At 30.6% G+C, this 19,336-nt stretch overlaps 5 protein-coding genes across 8 annotated transcripts in view; 3 read left to right on the top strand and 2 right to left on the bottom strand.

Annotated features, from left to right (window-relative positions):
• LOC121118066 (RAS oncogene family member Rab40) overlaps positions 1-5,381 on the top strand; it is a 91,301-nt gene extending 85,920 nt beyond the window's left edge. For 2 of the 3 annotated variants that reach the window (XM_071890634.1, XM_040712615.2), the window contains exons 2-5: positions 3,660-4,089; positions 4,144-4,337; positions 4,410-4,632; positions 4,726-5,381. In XM_071890634.1, the coding sequence (XP_071746735.1) occupies positions 3,897-4,089; positions 4,144-4,337; positions 4,410-4,632; positions 4,726-5,015 (900 nt within the window). In that variant the 5' untranslated portion in view covers positions 3,660-3,896 and the 3' untranslated portion in view covers positions 5,016-5,381. Of the gene's footprint in view, positions 1-749; positions 981-3,659; positions 4,090-4,143; positions 4,338-4,409; positions 4,633-4,725 lie in introns of all 3 variants that reach the window. The other variant, XM_071890631.1, reaches the window with a different exon arrangement.
• Positions 1-19,336, top strand: part of LOC121117966 (XK-related protein 6) — a 492,224-nt gene that overhangs the window by 453,038 nt on the left and 19,850 nt on the right. The window lies entirely within an intron of this gene.
• Uqcc1 (Ubiquinol-cytochrome c reductase complex assembly factor 1) lies at positions 6,251-7,479 on the top strand. The gene is made up of 2 exons (XM_040712574.2): positions 6,251-6,569; positions 6,635-7,479. Exons 1-2 carry the CDS (start codon positions 6,251-6,253, stop codon positions 7,012-7,014), a joined length of 699 nt encoding a protein of 232 aa, XP_040568508.1. The 3' UTR covers positions 7,015-7,479.
• Positions 12,707-14,236, bottom strand: LOC121118026 (3-hydroxyisobutyrate dehydrogenase, mitochondrial). Its single transcript, XM_040712563.2, has 3 exons — positions 13,922-14,236; positions 13,779-13,852; positions 12,707-13,704 (listed from the first exon to the last, which is right to left on the bottom strand). The coding sequence occupies exons 1-3, from the start codon at positions 13,992-13,994 to the stop codon at positions 12,883-12,885; spliced, it is 969 nt and encodes a 322-aa protein (XP_040568497.1). The 5' UTR covers positions 13,995-14,236; the 3' UTR covers positions 12,707-12,882.
• Positions 15,217-18,879, bottom strand: Lnpk (zinc-ribbon metal-binding protein lunapark). 2 transcript variants are annotated; one of them, XM_040712535.2, is made up of 8 exons: positions 17,720-18,879; positions 17,399-17,652; positions 17,150-17,341; positions 16,722-17,088; positions 16,420-16,590; positions 16,115-16,363; positions 15,693-16,055; positions 15,217-15,633 (listed from the first exon to the last, which is right to left on the bottom strand). In XM_040712535.2, exons 3-8 carry the CDS (start codon positions 17,150-17,152, stop codon positions 15,521-15,523), a joined length of 1,266 nt encoding a protein of 421 aa, XP_040568469.1. In that variant the 5' UTR covers positions 17,153-17,341; positions 17,399-17,652; positions 17,720-18,879; the 3' UTR covers positions 15,217-15,520. The 2 variants fall into 2 exon arrangements, with proteins under 2 accessions (XP_040568469.1, XP_040568477.1); XM_040712543.2 differs by having other exon boundaries at positions 15,693-16,052; positions 17,720-18,423.

The raw sequence follows: 19,336 nt of genomic DNA, 5'->3' as shown, positions 1-19,336 counted from the left end.
GAGAGCGCCACTAGACACCATAGGATCGAAATTCCTTTACATAAGTACTTTATATCTTACAGAAACATTTAAACAAAATTGTGGAAAACTTTTTCTCTGAGAATTATGATTATTTATTAATCTCACAATGAGCGGAAAAAATATTTTCACAAATACTCAGTAATCCAAATAAAGTCTGGAATAATCTTTGCATATGAATTAAAGTCTAGTATCACGTTCCAAACGATTTCAAGTTCTTCTCTAGTAGGTCTCAAGTCTTCAAAAACTGTACTCTAGTCAAAGTTGAGTCTCAAGTCTTTATGAAGTAATATCTTTGAAAACAATTACTAATTAGTCATTCCCATAAGCTATAATTCACAGATATTAAAAATATTAATGTAATTGTGATTTTCTTCCTTATGGGTTATTTGAGGTGGAAGGACCAAGGCATGATATTTGAACTTAAAGTCAAGTTTAAATTTGTATGAAACAATTACAATCTATATTTAAATTATGGGAACCTATGAATTATGATAGAGGGACTGATTATCATAGATTCATTCGAGTGATTAAATGTATTAATCTTCTCCTCGGCTATTCTTTCAATTGTAGAATTAAGTTCTCCTATGTATTTATAGATTATAACAAATTTATATTTGTAGTAAGAGGTTTGAAGGATTTTATGTACATTGTTAAATTTGTTAAAAATATGATTTGTCAATATGTAAAAAAACAACATAAAATTAATTATTATAATTTTTGAGAGATAGCTGCTTAGCTGTCATGATATTTTATTACATTGGTTGCGAGTAGCTATGGGAGCAAGGAAATAAACAAAAATCCCACTTGTATATAACAAGAACATAGGAAAGAATTACTCAGATGTTGATCTTCAATTCTACTCCGAGTCCAACGAAAACTTACCCTTATGACTCCTCAACAACACAACCACTTTATACTTAGAGATTCCATCCTCAAGAATTAAAGAATAATGATAACAGGTATGGAAAATATATAAAAGTTGTATAAGAAAGTGGCACCGGACACATAGGAGCCAATGGGCCATTGGCCCCCATTTTTGTTTATAATTTTAGGAAGACACATTTTTCATAATGCCCAAAAATATAAAAGATCAAAAATTTCGAGATTTTTTTTCAATTTGTCTTTTATAAAAATAAGTTATATGTTCAAATGTTATCCCGCCCAAAAAACTTAAGCTCTAAATTTTTTGAAAAAAGTAAATTTATTTGTCAAATATGGAATTTTTTTAAATACAAAAAACAATCTTAAAAAACAAGTCTTTACGATAGAGAGAATTATAAGGGTTAGTCCAAGGTTAATAGAAATACAAGGTTATACCATAACGAGTGTACGACTGATATTTCACTCCCACCAAGCTTTTATATTGACGTCCTAGTAGATATATTAGACTGCCTTTTTCTTTAAATTGTATTGGTTTATGAATCAGGGAGCACTATATACAGTGCACCCAGTGACGTGTTTTAATTCATACATACACATATTAATTATGTTTCACTCGCTAGATGGGTCTAAAGTTGAATCAATATTACTTTTACATACTTTTTCACGACAATTAGCAAAAACATTTGTAAAATAACAAGTGTTTCACTCAATTCAGTCAAATTGTATCCACTCACTGATTAATTAAATTCTATATCATAGTCACATTATGAAATGCCTTAATTCTCCTAATGGATATTATTCTTATAGATTGAAGGAATCAAGAGTTCATGTTATTATAAAAACCGAGGAGTACATAATACTATTTTGTAATAATTTATAGTAGAATATGAAATCAAATTAGGTAAAACTTCTGTACACTTTATATATTATAATTAAGCATAGATCAGTTATTACTCTTCCCCTATCTCCTACCATATAGTTTATCTATAAGAATTCTATTTTAAAATTAAATTTTTGATGTGGTAAATATATACAAATCAGAAATACTATAACTAAATCTTTTCTTCAATATTTACGTAATCTGGACTCTCATGTTTCATGCAAATGGCGCAAGATTCACTCATATCCCATCAAACTCACACTACCCATTGACTTTATTACGCATCATAAATTTCAAATTTTAAAATATATTATATAGAACCTTTATATTTTAAATTTAAGTCCCTTTTCCCTTTGAAAGAAACTCAAAACAAGTATTGTTTAATGTACAGAAGGTTGTCAATATTTTTTTTTTTTGCATGCAATATTCTTAATTTATCAAAAACTTATTTTACAACTTGAGACTAAGGTTGAATGACGTCATAAAACGTATAACATCAGGTAGTATGACTAAAAATCTTACACCAAACTGATTTCAAAACTTGAGAGCTCTGTATAATTATTAATTACATAAAAAACGTATTATTTTATTTAGCTTTAGAAGGCATCTTTTCATCCTCCCACCTTCCTGTTTCTATTTGTTTTTGTTATTTTTAGTCTCTAATGTATATCGAAAGATGGGATTTGTGTAAGAGCAGAAGAAGAAGGTGGGAGTGAGACATGTTGTATTACTGAACTAAGACCATTGTTAATATCAGCTGCCTGTTATATGATTTTGGGGCGAGGAAATGAATTACTGCTATAAAGAAGAGAGAGATTACTACATTTAAATGGTATTAGTTCAGGGAAAGTATTATAATTATATTTAAATTCATATTTATTTATTTTATAATGCATTTTGAAATCAATTTACAACAAAGATAGGAGATAATTATTGTTTTAGAGGGAGATGCTACACCCCCACGACTTATTAAATAATGAACAAAAAAGAAGAAAGAGCACACGCATCAACCATTTTTTCTTTTTTAATCGCTGTAATTAGTTTTTTCTTTACACACGCATCATTTTGTATAACATAAAAATTATAGAATTATTATTCATAATTCATGTGCAACTTTGTATATGTTAAGATTTTAATTAAATATAAACGCATATGCAAAAATACATATGAATTCGTAGTTTCGTGAGATTGTGCTCATGAAAAACTGAGAGTAACAATGAAGTAGTGGTAGTAATCTTTTTTTATTGTTAAAGCAAAATTTGTATTTTAGTCTACGCCTAATACTCTGGGTAGTGCCGGATACTACTGCTAGTACATAAAATAACCATTTAATTTTAATAGATCAAAGTGAAATGATAGAATAACCCATGTTGTAATTAAATAATGTATTTTAACACTAAGAAATTGAACTTGCACAATTTGCACGTTGCAACTAGTACATAACATATATAATTTTCATAAATACTCAGTCAAATCAAGCTATCCATAAAATATTTTTGTCTAATATTAATTTCAGTCAATTTTCCATACTCCTTAAATAATATGTATTGTTAATTCTGTGAATCAAAAGGCGTTAACTTTTGGGGAGGGAGAGGGGCAAATTGAATTTATCAAAAAGTATAATTTATTTCAGTCAAACTTATTCTCCTAGTAGTCCTTGTTCTATGATATGGAATAAAAAAGGATTATAATTAAAATTAAGTTCCAATTTCTGAAGAAGGAAGCTCATTTTCTCTTATAGGGTAAATAACAGATATTATGTGCCTTTAATTATAGCATCATAAACTAAATAAATTTAATGTATGTACTTAAATTATAGTAAATTACCGTGGATTGTATAAAAATTACAATTTTACTACAATTTCTATTTTGGTAGTAATGTTGTGCCAAGACTCAAGTCCATCTAGTATTATTACTACAACTATATTTAACAAGACTACTAAAAGTGTACGCCTGTGCTGAAGTACTATAGAAGTAGAGTGTCGCCCTCTATGTTGTATACCCACAAAACCTTTCAAGGGACATTAAAAGAAAGAAAGAATAATGAAGTGACGAAAATGGTTTTATTTTTATAGTATAACGAATGATTCTGTAAGGTCGAGTGGTTCAAAATATGGATCTAAGTAGTCCTGGAGAAGTAACTTCTTCCCCTAACCCTTCTTCTACAAATAAGGGATATGATTATTTGTTAAAAGTCCTCTTAGTGGGCGATTCCGATGTTGGAAAACAAGAGATTCTTTCAGGTTTGCAAGATGGGGCCTCGGATTCCCCTTTTTCTTGCTCGACTTCCGCCAATTCTGGAGCAGGTAAGGTTCATTGTATCCTTTATACCCTTTTTCATAGTTAGCTTTGATATTTAGCTTATAAGACTACCATGATACTCATTGATGGAAAAAGAGTGAAACTTCAGCTATGGGACACAAGTGGACAAGGGAGATTCTGCACCATAATCAGATCTTACTCCCGTGGAGCACAAGGAATATTACTAGTGTATGATATAACCAACAAATGGTCATTTGAAGGCATCAATCGCTGGCTAAAAGAAGTGGATGATGTGAGGCGTTCATTATAATTATTAATGATAATTGATCAAATACTAAAACTATGTTTCTGAATCTATCTATAGCATGCTCCTGGAATTCCTAAGGTTTTAATAGGAAATAGATTGCATTTAGCTTTTAGAAGACAAGTCGACCAAAATGAAGCTGAGGACTACGCTGAGAAAAACTCCATGGGATTTTTCGAAGTCTCTCCTCTAGTTAATTTTAACATATCAGAAAGTTTTATTGAGTTAGCTCGAATGGCCCTCAAACGAAACGGAATGGAGAGATTATGGAGGTTAAATAAAGGTAGGGAGGAAAACAAAAACAATATTACTGAACCTCTATTTTGAAAAAGGTTTGCAACATAAGTAATAATTCAATGATTAATTATATTTTTAGTTTCTTCTTTATACGAACTCTGTGCACACACCATTGTCAATCGAACATCAGTGTACGGAATAGATAAACTTCCATTGCCTCAAAGTGTTCAACAAAATCTCAAATCCTATGCTCTTTCAACCTCCAGTGGACAAAATTCCTCTATATCATCTTCCTCTTTTGTGGGTTCTGGCTCTTACAAGTCTTTAAGAAGTAACAAACGAAGATCTCGTCCTTTAAACTATCATAATAGAACACCTGCTGATGCTGCAAAAGCAGAATTAGGAAGAAAGTCCTGCGTCATTATGTGAAAATAAACTATATTTTTGTCCAATGTGTTGAGCTTTTTTTTAAATTACATTTTATAAGACCAAAAAAAAAAAAAATGTCACTAAAGAGAAAAACATAATATGCAAATGAATTTCAAACCTTCATTTTACAATTATACATATTTATATACTATAATTATTAGTATTTATTTTTTTATTTTGTATGCAAATCCACTTTTTTTCCACGATACATTTTTGTCTTGCTTGATGGTATGAGTGAAATTAGTTCGATAAAAATAATAAAAAATTATTTGTGTAAAGTCTACATTATGTTAAGACATTAACTTTGTTGCGAAGTGTTTATTAATATAATATACGTATACTCTTATATGATTTTTACCTTCAAAATTGTCCTTTTATTAATTATCGTTTTGTATCATGCAAAACTGGGCTTTATCATTTATCAAAAGTTAACTTTCTAATAATATAATCGTTGCATTATCGGTAGTTATAATTTTATTATATTGTCTATATTTATCCACGAAATTCTAAATATACAGCTCAAGTCTATGGTTTGTCTAGGAAATGTTTAAATAAATATGGAAAAAGCTCTTTTTTGTGCCTGACGTGAGTGCAAACGAGTTTATCTTATTAATAAAATAAATTGAAACTTAAATAGCTTATACTCATCCATTTCAAAATTAAACTTAATGAAATTGACTGGTTGCTTTAGAAACAAAAAGTTTACCTTAGATATTGGTGAATTTGGATGCAATTTGATTCCAAAAAGTACTAAGTATGGGGTGACTTCTGCATGACAATGTTTGAAATCATGTAACTTTAATAAAAAATTGATTTGATATCCCTTTTTTAGAGAAGTTGGCAAGAAAATGTATTAATGAGTGTATATTCTATAAAATATGTGTTTAATTCACTTAGATTAAACTAAATACATATTCTTTTTTGTTGAAATGATAATTGTTTAACTTTTTATGAAAATAAATAATAAATTTAGTTATTTTTTTAAAATGGGTATTTTAAAGTTTCAACTTACCGTATTAATTTATTAATATAACAACTTTCTTTTGCACTCCCGTCAAGCACAAAAAAGCGCGTTTCATATTCATTTAATCAGTATTCCGGCTGTTCCCTGTTCAGGCAGTGAAATTTTTTGTTTGTTTTCATAATAGAACACTTACATAAAATGTAAATAAACATAACACAGTTATTCATATAAAAATCAAAAACAGACGACCGATAAATTCTTCATAGCTTAAATGGCATTAGTTGGTACTTTAAAAGGGGCTAGAAGGACCCCAAGTCATCTTCGAAGTGTGAATCATTTAGGAAAATTGTTGGGTATTGGTGTTACTAGGGATATGAATGTGGGGCATCCGTTAAAGAGTCTGAATAGATCACCTTTGAGTCTTAGTAATAGTGAAATCAAACGCGTGGGACTTAGCTTATCTACTAAATGTACTGTAAATATAGATGCTCTTACTTGGTTTGAAACATTGGACCTGGATGATACCTTTTTTTCATGGTTTAAAGTTGTGGAACTACACGTGTGGATGGTTTCACTTCGACTTTTACAAGGTAGGTTATAAGATATTAAATCGTGTGTACTACAAAATACACAAATTGAAATCCCTTTTTTTCAGATCCATCTTCAGAAATGAACGAAGTCTTTTTTTCTATTCGAAATTCCTTAATTGAAGCTATCTGGAATGAAGCTCATAATCGAATTGGCTCAGTGGGAGTCAAGGGTCGAAAACGTAATAACTATCTTTCAGGGCTTTCAAATCAACTCCGTATTGCCTTTCTTCTCTATGATGATGGAGTTCTTGGTTCTGATACTCGTCTGGCTAATGCATTATGGGAGGGGTTCTTCAATAAAAGAGACGATATATCTGTTGAACAGCTCTCAAGAATGGTGGAGTACGTTCGACAAAATCTATTAATGCTAGAAAAACTCGAAAGTTCGAATATTGCTATTAAGCAAAATTTCTCTTGGACTTCTATAAAAAACATTAGTTCTTAGATTATAATTAGTTGGAATAAAATGAGTTTCCCTGCCATTTTGTCGGATTTTAAGTAATTGTTAATTATGTATATGATAGTGAAATTATTTGTTTTATGGCAATATTCATTCATATATTGAATATCTCCAACTTTTGGTATAATACAATGTTAATATTAATTATTTAATTATATTAAAATGGTAATATTTAAAGGGTGAGTTGAGAAATATTATGCCTTAATAAGCATATTAGAATAATTATATCACTTTGCAAATAAAAATTACTTTTTCTTTATCTTCTGAGGAAAAAACTTAATACTTATACTTAGCACAAATAGAAAAAAGGGATTTATATTTCAAGACTTCCAACTTCTAGTCAAAAAACGGGATTTGTTGAAATCTATGTTTTATAACTTTTGTAATGTTCATAGTCAATTTTCACCTACAAGAAAACAAATAGAATAAAGCACATTTAATATTTCTTTATAGATGTTGTATGTTTCTAATTATGCATTCATTTCTATAATATCTCATTCTTAATTCGAGGAACTATTTGAACAACATGCTAAAATGGGGAAAATGGAATTCTTTGTTTTTAGGGGTTTGTCATTTTCTTGTGCCTCGTTGAATTACGCTAAGTTTAATATAAAGCAAAGAAGATTTCACTAAATGTATATATTTTTTTAAATAAACTATAGCTTACAAAGGTACTCTACACCTAGAGAATTTTTATCTTGATGAAACTTTTCAGGATAGTGGAATACACCAAAATTACTCCTTTATGAATGCCGTAGAGAGAGTTATCCAGAAAATTCCGACAAAATAGCATCCTAAGTTTTTATAATAAATAATATAACTGAATTGTTGCTTTTATTTTTAAATCGTAATAGCTCGTGTGGAGTGTCCTAAATCTTGTTTTCTTGGAATCCTCTGGATAGTGCGGTCTAAACTACACAACTTATACATTAAGATAAGTATGTACTTTATAAATTCTCCATCACTTTTTTACAAAATTAAATATATACTATATGATTATATCGATTTGTGAATAAAGAAGACAATTATTTAAAATTACTGTACACTAATTCATCAAAAGAAACAAATACAAGATTATCTCTTTACAAGGATGCCAACAAAATCATATAGACTATTGTATTGAACCAATGAATGGATAATTACAAAAATATAGCCCCCCCTCTAAATTCCCTGTTACAAAGTATTTCATTAATGAAACCAATTAAAAGAACAAAATTAAACGAGGGTGTGATGGATTTTAATATTAATATGTAATAAAAAATGTAATTTTTATGTTACACTTCCGGAAGTACACTAGTCTATATGGTGTTAAATTTTGATATTAAATAGAAATAATTCGACAACATTTTAAAAAATCGTGATAAAATCCATTGAAAATAATTTTTGAAATGTGATTAGAACTTGGAACCATTTCTTCTTCTTAAGTGTTGAAGAAAAAAAGTTTTAAACTTTGGGAAATGTGGGAAAGAGGTAACTGCTACTGAAAGATCAAATTCAATTTACGACGTCATTTAGAGTCTCGCCATGGTCCTTGAAAAAGTCATTCATCCGATAAAGGGAAGAAAAGGTTGAAAGTATATTCACAATCTCAAGCCTCAATCCAATCTTTTTGTTAAACTAAATGGTTAAGTTATGGAGCTCACATTTCTTAAAACTATTTTAATTCTTTAATGACAGAATATGTTGTTAAATCAAAGTCATCTCAGCCGTCAACTTTAATGAAGGATGAACATTTCAAGAAAATTGTTCTGGCTTAAAAGTCCTTTCTTATGAAGCACTTATGAAAAATATTGATCATCAATTTTTTAATATCAAGGAAAAAATGACACTTTCTCAAATATTAACTGTTTCTGTTTGATAGAAGATTGTTGGTCAGCTGCAAAGCGTGGCTATATTGGTGTAACTTGCCATTGATAAAAACAGATTTTTTTTTTAGGTCAAGCAGTATTAGCATGCTCTAGAATAGAAAGCAGCCACACTCACGATAAAATTGCCGAAGCTTTAAATCATTATTTTCGACCATGGCTTGCAAAATAAGTGTGATGGAGGAATCATAACCGACAGTGCAAAAAATTTCATTAAGTGTTTGAAAATTATGGAATCCATTATGATGATAATAAAGAAGAAGGAAATTATTTCCGGGATGAAGATATTCATTTTTTTGAATTAACAACTGTCTTAATAAAAGATTCCGAATTTCACCTACCAAATCATTTCAGATGTGTTGTTCACTGTAATTCCTTAATTGGGGGGTGCTACAAAAAAGACATAAAAGGAATAGATTCAGCTTTCAAAGACCTCGTGTTTAAAGGATTATTTCACTAAGATTTTGGAAAACGTCAAAATTTGATCTTGTTTTGGACATTTCCAGAGCTCATTAAAAAAGTAGTGATGAACTTTATAAGTTATTTGACAATCTTGGATTGATGTATTTCACCAAAGTAGAGATAGACCATGAATTACTATACAGTATACTATATTGATGACCACCATCTACGCAACCTCTGAAGCTCACCTTTTCAGATAGTTATTCAAAGGATATTGTTTGCAACTATTGTGATACTTAGGACTTTTAATAATCCCATTAACTACATGTGTGTGACTCGTAAAAAGTAAAGGAAGCACAGCAGCAAGTCCTTGAGAGTCCTTATTTCTTCCTCAAATTACAAGGCGGATAATTATCTACTTCATTGTCGTCATATGGGATTCAACTACCTAGATTCAAAATGTCAAATTTTACTCCGAGACAGCAAGTGTATTTCCTTAGTTATAGTGGTGGAGGAAATTTCCCTCCTTAGGGAAGGACTTAAATGAGACGAAGATGAAAAATACCAAACTGATCCCTAAATTAATTTGGATGGTCCTTTCTGACCTTAAAATTCATCCAGGAGGGAAATAATAATCTATGTAGCTGCATACATTTCATGGTTATTAGTGCACGAGTTTTCCTAATTTACATACTACAACGTCAACTTATATGAATATATCTACGATATCTATATAAATGATCAAACACGTTGAGGTTTTCGAGGAATAGATATCAGCATAAGCGTATGGAGATATATCATATTCTATGACTATTCATTTATAGATTAATAAAGTTATATGGAATAAGCCTGTCAATGACTCCTCCTCAGTCATTTCCTTACCCCATTCAGTCCAATCCTTACTTTCATCCTTCGGCAAATGACTCCATAACCTTTTGAAATGCAACGTTCGTATGGAAACTCCTTTCGTTATTTCCTTTACTTTTGATCCCATCATGGACTTGGCATAAGCCTCATATCAGTATATTTTATGATTTGGAATGTCTTGATTGATTATCTCCTAATGATATACATTCGTTATTTCAATGTTTTCAAATAGTATAGAATTAAAGCTTAAGGAAGAAAAATCCAACGCTGAAGGTTATCAGATTATGGTATTTGTGACCTCCTTAATTTGAAGTATTGTATTAAGATCATTATTGCATTTCAGATTTAGTGTATCTGAAATCTTCATCTAAAATAATATTTATTAAGAAACTTACTATGACTGTGCTTCATCAATATTTCACGAAAGTTAGATGTTGATTCAAAATCCAACTACTGTAAAGTCTGGATACCTATATTAAACGATCTCGGAACTACGAGAAAGAGTCCAATTAAACGAAGTATATTGTCATTTGAAAAAGGTTAATATTATATTAACTTAACTATAAGTTTTCTAATAAATTCAAAAAATAAGATTGATTTATTCTTTTACCTTATTTGTCTGCATTTCTTGGGATAAATTTTCGTAATTTATTTGCAATCATAAAGTAGGAATGTTACAAAATGCCGATTTACGGAGAGGAAAAATCTTGCAGGAGGCATGCACGGAAATCTAGAAGTGTTTTGGGGATCCCCGTAAAAATGCTGGATGTTTACTACTTAAATTGGGGACATCAATTTGTCTTCATTAATATTTAATGTAGATAAATTCTTAATCTTTCACCCAATCTTTTTAAAATATGTCCTTAATCGCACCATTTGCTAGAAAATAAGTTATCTTAAGATAGTCTTCAAAATCACTGATAATGTGTAATGGATCATATAAAACTTATAATGGACTTTAACACAGTTATTTTTGTATCATCTTGTAAATTTTTCAAAAAATCCTTCATACGATTTACATCAATGTCAATTTGACATTAGCACCTTCAATCTTTGCTACAAAGTATATGAAAGTACTTTATCTAAATTTTTAACCAGCTTTTTTCAATAACTATTATTATTAATAGACCGGAGAGCGTGGAAAGATAATCATATACTCGAATTTCCTATTATACAATTTAATTACAGGTATTTAAAAATAACAACTTTTGCACAATATCCTATTCTGTAATTCATGAAAATTTCATTAAATTATCTTCATGTTTAGCAAAGTTGTGCTCTTTATTGAAATATTAAATTTTTATTAGATGATGGATTTTGCTGTAGGTTATATCTTATAACATAACAAATTTAACGCTATGAAAAAAATACATTAGACAAGATAAAGAGATAAATTTGTCATAACTTCCTTCATATTGAAGCTAGAGACATGCTTTTGGTATCAAATTGTCTTTTTTACCATTATCGATTAGATAAAACAGGTTTAAAAGGGCGAAAATGAATTTGATTTTTTTGTAGCATACATACACACATGTCAAGTTCAAACACGAGCGAAAAAATGAGCGTTGCTCATTTTTATTGAGCAGGAGCGAGCATATTGCTTAGAAAACGAACGGGAGCGCGCTCAGGATTTTTTGACCGGACTAACACTGAGTCGTCTATTGTAACTCCAGTCATCCCCTTGCACTTCTGCTCAATTAAAATGAGTAGGGGCTGATTATTTCGCTCGTATAGGAGTACCATACAACCATACACTATTTGCAATAGCTTATAATAATAAAAATAATTGGTTTAATTAAAAGAGGTGTACGTATCAATAAATTTTTATTTGTCTTTTGGTGTGCCTTTGGCACAAAACGTTTGGGAACCACTGTCTTAGGGGACATGTAATTATGAGGCTTCGTGCACTATCATGCAGTTAAGCCTGTTAATTAGTTTGAGCTGAACACAGGATTATCAAGTTTTTGAACTTATGCTTGCGTGAGAATTTACTACCTAAAAATATAAGAAAATCGTATGTCAGTTGCAAAAATTCAATATCAAAAAGAAAGATTTATTTTCCAACGCAATCTCCGCACTCGAACGAGCTGGTGGTGCCTCTGTGGTAACTGATGTCTGAGTATTCTTAGAGTGGCCAGCTACATGAGATGCAAACTCGTCAACCGAAGTCACCAGATACATAATTAAAAAAAAATATTCTAGCTTATCTTGAAACATAACTTCAATTGTCTTTTCTTGCAATCTTTAAAATTATTCTTTAACTCTCAAATTTTTTGATCTTATCTCATAAGGGATGGAAAGGAAAAAAGTAATACAAATTTATATAAATGAGCGAAAATTCGAGCGATTTTATTGCTCTTCTAAATTAACGAGCGAGCTCCCGCTTTCGCTCGTTATTCAAAACAATGAGCGTGCTCCCGCTCTCACCAAGAATTTTGAGTGGCGCTTAATTGAGCTTAATTTGTATTCAATTAATTATCATACTTTGATACATTGCTATCTCGTCTTAAAAAGAATAAAAAATACATTTTGGAAATGAATAGTTAACGTTTTTTAAAAGTACTATATATTATTATCTGAATAATCATAATTAAAAAACACTATATTTTAATATTTTATCATAATTATATTAAAAGTGGAATAAAGTAATTTAGTAATTAAATGTTAAACCCAAGTTATCTAAATTTTGAGTTCATGTTGATTTGTTAAAAAAGTGTCATTATTTTTTTTGTAAAACTTGGTAAGCATAGCTAAAGTCTTTGTCCCCATTGCCACTATTACACATCATTCTATATATTTGATGGGCTAATGAACCAAGTGGGGTTGGAGATCGAGTGTCTGTTGCTGCATCTTGACATAAACCTAAATCTTTAGTCATTAGTGCAGTTCCAAAGCCTCCTGCGTACCCGTTAGATGAAGGTACATTTTTCATAACACCGGGTACTGGATTGTAAGTATCCACCGACCAACAACGACCCGTTGACGATGATAAAACAGATGCTAATAAATTAGGGTCTAAGCCTAAATTTTTACCCAAGTTCATGGCCTCGGAAGTGCCAATCATGGAAATGGCCAGAAGCATATTATTACACAATTTAACTGCTTGACCTGAACCAACGTCACCGCAATGAATCACATTTTTTCCTACAGCCTCCAGGATATTCTTAGCTTTAGAAAAAACATCCTTATTTTTTGCACCAACCATGATAGTTAGGGTACCTGCATTAGCAGCATTGACTCCACCAGATACTGGAGCATCAACAAATGACGAGTTCTTATCTCTATCCGACACTTCGTTGGCTAGTTTTTGGCTGATTGAAGGACTTATTGTAGAACAGTCTATAAATACGGCACTCTTTCTGGCATTATCCAGTGCTGTGCTAGAATAAACCGATTGTACTATATCATTGTTGGGAAGCATAGTAATAAGAACATCAGCTGCAGAGAAAACATCGATTGAGCATGAAGTAGCGACCGCTCCTTTAGATTTTATTTTGTCAACTACCGTTGAATCGACGTCATAAGCCGTTACTTTGTATCCCTGGAAAATAGGACATTTATATTACTTCCTCGATGTCAAAGAAACTCACGATGTTAATATATGTGTATAATAACCTTGCTAAGTAAATTATTTGCCATCCCATAACCCATGTTACCCAATCCAATGAATCCGACATCTGGCTTTGAAGCTTAAGTTTTAAAAAATAAATTAAATAATAGTCAAAATCCATTTTATTGAGATCTTCTATTGTACTTACTACTGTAGGATCTCCCCTTCATACAAAAAGCAAATTGTCTTGATACAGTCATCAAATTTCTTGGATTTGCCATGGTTGGGCAAACAATTGTAAGATTTGAAAATGACCAACCGAAAAATATATATATATTGAGTTTATAACACACCAGCCGATGGAAGATACAAATAAAGAAAATGGTTAACAAAGTTGTTTTTCCAGGTTATCATGTGAGCTCTTCTGAAACTACAAAATAAGTTATAACTAAGGTATGTAAAATATTACACAGCTTGTCTTGTTTCTTCGTCGTTAGTTTTTTCCCTCCGTCAATTTGATAATGAAACTTTCTTTTACGTTACATAATGTAAAAATTAGGAAATACTTTATGAGCTATGCAGGGTCAGTTTTAAGGGGCAAGCACCCCAGGCCCACTCTTGATTGAGGGGCACGTGCTGGGTAGGTAATGGAATTTTCTAAGAATGCATTGAAGAAAAATAAAATATATAGGCATTGATTAAATATTAATCTTTATTTAAAATTAAAAGGCCATAAATGAAAAAGGATTGACCTTTTAGGACAAAGAAATGTCGAAATGTCATTATAAAAAAGTAAATAAAAATTATTTTAAAAAAACATCATTGGATGAAGTATGTGCGAAATTTGTTAAAAAAAGGCCCTAAAAAAAGGGATTCAACTTTTCTAAAAAAAAATAACGTTTATTTTCTAAAAAAGTGAAATTATTTTCAAAAGAAATCAAACTTAAAAAAGGAAAGAAAGGAAAGGGTCCCATATAAACAGGGCATAAATAATTTACTTAGCAGAAATTGGTTACGTTTAGACTTAATATTTTAGATTTGCATAGAAAAAGTAAAATATAGAAACATAAAATACATTATATTTTCAAATGATAAGCTCTATTGGTCTATAAACCATTAGGTACCTACTGATTCACCCATAAAAGTAGTGGAATAAATATTTTGCTTTGAGGGGCACTAAATCCGAAAGATTAAACAAAAAAACAATGCGAGATATATTTTTTATCAATAAGTGAAGTATTACGCTAAATCCGTGGTTTTCACTGTTTTATATCGTTATGCGTACACCCTTTTAATAGTAAGCGGAGACGTGACCTTAAACGACCTTTCTTTAAATTCTTAAAATTTTAAATTTCAAAAGTTTTAAATAAAGATGGTATATTTTTTAAGGTGATACGCAATGTAAAAAGTTGAATAAGTCCTTCCATCAAATAGTAGCCCATCGCTAAAGTATTAATTGTGAAGCTTGATTACAAATAACTAATTTAAAAAAAGTATTACTTGTTTTTCTTCTTAATCAGAACTTGACTTTTATTGATTGTTACATAAAAAATATTTATAAACTATGTTAATTTTAACATGAAAAAAGTCTATGCTACATATGCTTGAAGCATCTTAGTTTAGATGAGTTTAAATTTAGTACTTTTTTGTATAAAATTAGTTACAAGAAAAAGAACAGAACAAAAATAAAAATATTTCCAATTACACAAACTACGTAGTTTTGTTGTTAACAAATAATTGGCGATGACCTCGTAATAATGGGGAAAGTATAAAGGCACTAAATCGATAACAAAACAGACCATCTTGACTATTCTTCATTGTTAAGCTCAAATTTATTTTGATTTGCCTCAATGTTGGATTTACTATTTTCCTCCACTTCCTTTGCCTCAAATACTTCCTCCTCCCCAATAATATCGATATCTAATTAAAATAATGCAATTTCGATATATTAAATGATAAATAAAACAAATTAATATTACCACTCTCATTATCACTCTTTTCGTCATCATCTGGATTATTAAAGATCATACCTTCCACTTCAGGAATAGTTCCTTCATTGTCCGACTTATTCTCCTCCAAGCTGACTCCAGATGATTTCAAATTTGAACTTTCCCCCTCATCATTATCGTTTTTTTCTTGAGAAAAAACTTCTGAATCGTCTAGGTCGGGATAATTTGATTCGGACGTTAAAGCGTGGTCATATGTGGTGGACTCTATTTCGGGTGTTGAAGAATTTTCTGCCGGAATATATGTTTTAGAAACAACATGTTCCTCAGATAACGATGTGTTATCCTCAATTTTATCTTCTTCATTTGATGTTGGTTTATCATTGTAAGCATCTTCTACCAATAACATAAAATAGTACAGATCATATGTAAAAACAATTTTAATTAGCTATTACCTGTTTCTTCCGGTTTTTTATCATTCTCTTCCTGAGCTTCTATTTTTACATCCGTATCTTCCAGAGACTCTATCTTTTTATCCTTCTCTTCCGAGGATTCTTTCTTATTATCCTTTTCACCCGAACCTGCTACTTTCTCATCTTTCTCGTCAGATGATACACTTGAAGCTGAAGGTAATTCAAGTTTTGGAGCAATTGGTCTCTTCTTCTTTGGCGGATTCCAATAGTGACAGTAGCAACATCGATAGGCTTTATGATAATAATTAATTAATGCCGTTGAAGTAGTAATTTAATTATCAACTTACATGTATAATCGTAATCCTCATGTTGAGCCATTCCATTATGAGATTGACATTGCTTACAGATCAAGGCGTACTGATTTCCAGGTCCTTCGCCAACAACATAATCCATAAGTTTACCAAAAACACTTTTTTGAGCAGGTACTACCGGGCGAGGGAGTGGGGGTCCTCTGGGGTCTATTTAGAGGAAATAAACTTTGTATAATTCTGGATTTCATAATTATATGAATAGGAAATAAATTTGAGGAAACAAAATAAGATTCTTGATTCTAATAAAAACAATTAATGTATGCATATATAAAAATTACGTCTATTTATAGGAAGCATGGGACGCGTTAATGGTCTAACATTACGAGGACCAGGAGCTCTTGGTATTAATGGACCATAAGATGAAATAGGTCTTGGCTGATATGTAGGAACTCTTTCTCCACCTCCGATTACAGATGGTGTAATAGAGCTTCTGTTTGAATAATTTGAACTAGAGGTTGTAGATAATGGTGCTCTAGATGACGACATGGAAGAACTTGATGTCGATGAAGTGATAACAGACATAGCTGTTGTAGGTACAACTCGGCGTCGAACGGAACTTGAGTTATCCGATGAATATGAAGATCTGATAGATGATAATGAACTTGGAATTGAATATGAGGAAGAGGTCATTCTGAAGCCAGATACCTAGAAATAAATATATGGTTATTACTTTAATTAAAATAAAATTGATTTAATGATATTCTACCATTCCATATTTTGAGAGTGACTCAGGAGCATATTTTTCGAGAATCTCTCTCGCTACTTTAAACGTTTCTTTTTCAGTTACTTGATCCAGGATTTCCGTCTTTTTTTTCTCTTAATTCCTTCAACTTTACTTCATTTTTATTCAGGCGTCGTGCAAACCACCAGGATAATACTTTTTTTAAGAATCCAGAATCTAAATAAAAGTACATCAAAGTTAGATCATATAGTAAGTATTAAGAATAACTCATACGTTAAGGGAGCGAGAAAGAACCCAAGAAAAATCTTGAATTTGAAAACAAAATCCATATTTTTCTGAGGGTTATGATAGTAAAATTTGGCATAGATAAGGCCTAAAATGAGGGCTAAGGCATACATGACACAAAATGATATATTGAGGCTTTTTGTGATTTTGGCCTGTCTCGTCTCGGTGTCCTTTTTAAAATTTTGGATTGAGACAATCTTATTCTGAATTTTTTCAATTTTCTGACTCGTAGTTTCACGACTCTGAAACGAAATAAATGTAAAAAAATAACGAAAATTAATATTCATTTTGGATTTGCGTCTTTCATACCCATAATTTTGATAGAACGAACCCCATTTTGGCTATTTGTGGATGATGAATATTTATTTGATACAAGTGTAATTACAACATAATGAGATACTTAGAGAGAAGGAGTCATGAGTAAAGAGAAGAAGCGTGATATAGAGTTCGACTCAAACTCTTCGTATTCGGAGTAAAGTAATTGTCTCTGCTATGAATGAAGACTTGAAAGATGACGTCATATGATATTATGTCAGTTATTAATATGGCATTGTACTTGAAGTGATGTACGTTGTATAAAAAGTACGACTCACATCGACAAGAGTCAATTATCTCATACAAGCTGCATAATTATGTACACATTATAATTATAATTTGTACTTGATTATGCATTGAAATTGTTGATCAGCAAAAGCTAATTTTCATTTCGACAAAGATTAGAAATGCTATATATAGGTCGATAGATGAATAGGGGGGACCAGGAAGTTGTCACACATGTTGGTTATCCGTTACAAAAAACACGAGGCACATTATAATACTAAGAATATAAAATTGAATCACTTTTTACATTCTTAGTAATTTGGACAAATTTATAATAGCACAAATATGATTTTATCTTAAGGTTCCATGGAAATGTTTCGTACAAAGAAAAATAATTCCACACATGATTATTCACAAAAATAGTCACTCATTCAGAGCGAGCATCATGATTCATGACATTTTTTCTCGCCTATAACCTAAGTTGATAAAATTATGATTTTATTGTAAATTATTTAATTGAAACCTTTTTTTTTTAATAATAAAAATTGAAATAAAGAATAGTTTTTTTCAATCGAATAATTATGAACACTAATGTTTTAGATTAAACTATCTAACAATTTATTCACAGTAACATTAACATTCATTTTAAAATAGTCTACAGTTAAACAATTGGCCATATGGCTATAAATCTTCCAATCAATATCAGCATGGGGTAGGTACTGGTTTGATATAAATGAGATAACAAGAAGAACGGTTTAAAGCTTAATTTAGTAATTATTTCTTAATATTGATAGATAAGGGTGTTAAATGTTAACCATGCGCCTTGAGTTTGAATTTCGAAGTGTGAGGATCTACCTTTGTCTACCCTATGCAGGTAACAAGCTGAACTATTAAAGTTTGCACGCCCCGAGTCGAGCAAATACAGGAGTATCAATTGTTATGTAAACAAGTATTTAAAACGGTATAAAACTCTCAACCTCGACAAATGTAATAGGAGTGATACATAGAGTATATAAAGTGATACGCAATATTTTCATTAAGTCTTTCTAACTTTTTAATTTTCCGAAGCAGTTAGCAGCTTCATTTGAAAAGACTTAAACTTTTGTGAAAATTAATACATCTACTTTTCAAGTAAATCCTTTGAGCCATCCTTCAATAATAGAGTGATGATCAATTTGTAATTTAATAGCAATATTGTGCATATATATATTTGCATGGCATTTGACGCTTGAAAAAGGATATCCTTAAGTAGAATGTTTGAGTTTGTAAAAGGTTGTGTGTTTTTCTTTTATGAGGTTTGAATATATTTATAACCATGTTTTTGTAGCTATGTAGTTGAGCTATAGCCTATACGTAGGTTGTCAGTTGAAGTAAACGTAATAATTA

This window comes from Lepeophtheirus salmonis, chromosome 1 (genome assembly GCF_016086655.4).
Source record: "Lepeophtheirus salmonis chromosome 1, UVic_Lsal_1.4, whole genome shotgun sequence".
NCBI classification, from domain to species: domain Eukaryota; kingdom Metazoa; phylum Arthropoda; class Copepoda; order Siphonostomatoida; family Caligidae; genus Lepeophtheirus; species Lepeophtheirus salmonis.
This window is presented reverse-complemented; position numbering and strand designations above follow the sequence as displayed.

What these genes read in the sequence shown, in the direction of transcription:
- Uqcc1 (XM_040712574.2), top strand. Translation starts at nt 6,251, where the DNA reads ATGGCATTAGTTGGTACTTTAAAAGGGGCTAGAAGGACCCCAAGTCAT. An exon ending in TTCACTTCGACTTTTACAAG is followed by an intron (nt 6,570 to 6,634) that starts GTAGGTTATAAG and finishes CCTTTTTTTCAG; the next exon opens with ATCCATCTTCAGAAATGAAC.
- LOC121118026 (XM_040712563.2), bottom strand. Translation starts at nt 13,994, where the DNA reads ATGGCAAATCCAAGAAATTTGATGACTGTATCAAGACAATTTGCTTTT. An exon ending in GAAGGGGAGATCCTACAGTA is followed by an intron (nt 13,853 to 13,921) that starts GTAAGTACAATA and finishes TTAAAACTTAAG; the next exon opens with CTTCAAAGCCAGATGTCGGA. An exon ending in CAAATAATTTACTTAGCAAG is followed by an intron (nt 13,705 to 13,778) that starts GTTATTATACAC and finishes CCTATTTTCCAG; the next exon opens with GGATACAAAGTAACGGCTTA.
- Lnpk (XM_040712535.2), bottom strand. An exon ending in CATGCTTCCTATAAATAGAC is followed by an intron (nt 16,591 to 16,721) that starts GTAATTTTTATA and finishes TCCTCTAAATAG; the next exon opens with ACCCCAGAGGACCCCCACTC. An exon ending in AAAGAGTGATAATGAGAGTG is followed by an intron (nt 15,634 to 15,692) that starts GTAATATTAATT and finishes TATTTTAATTAG; the next exon opens with ATATCGATATTATTGGGGAG.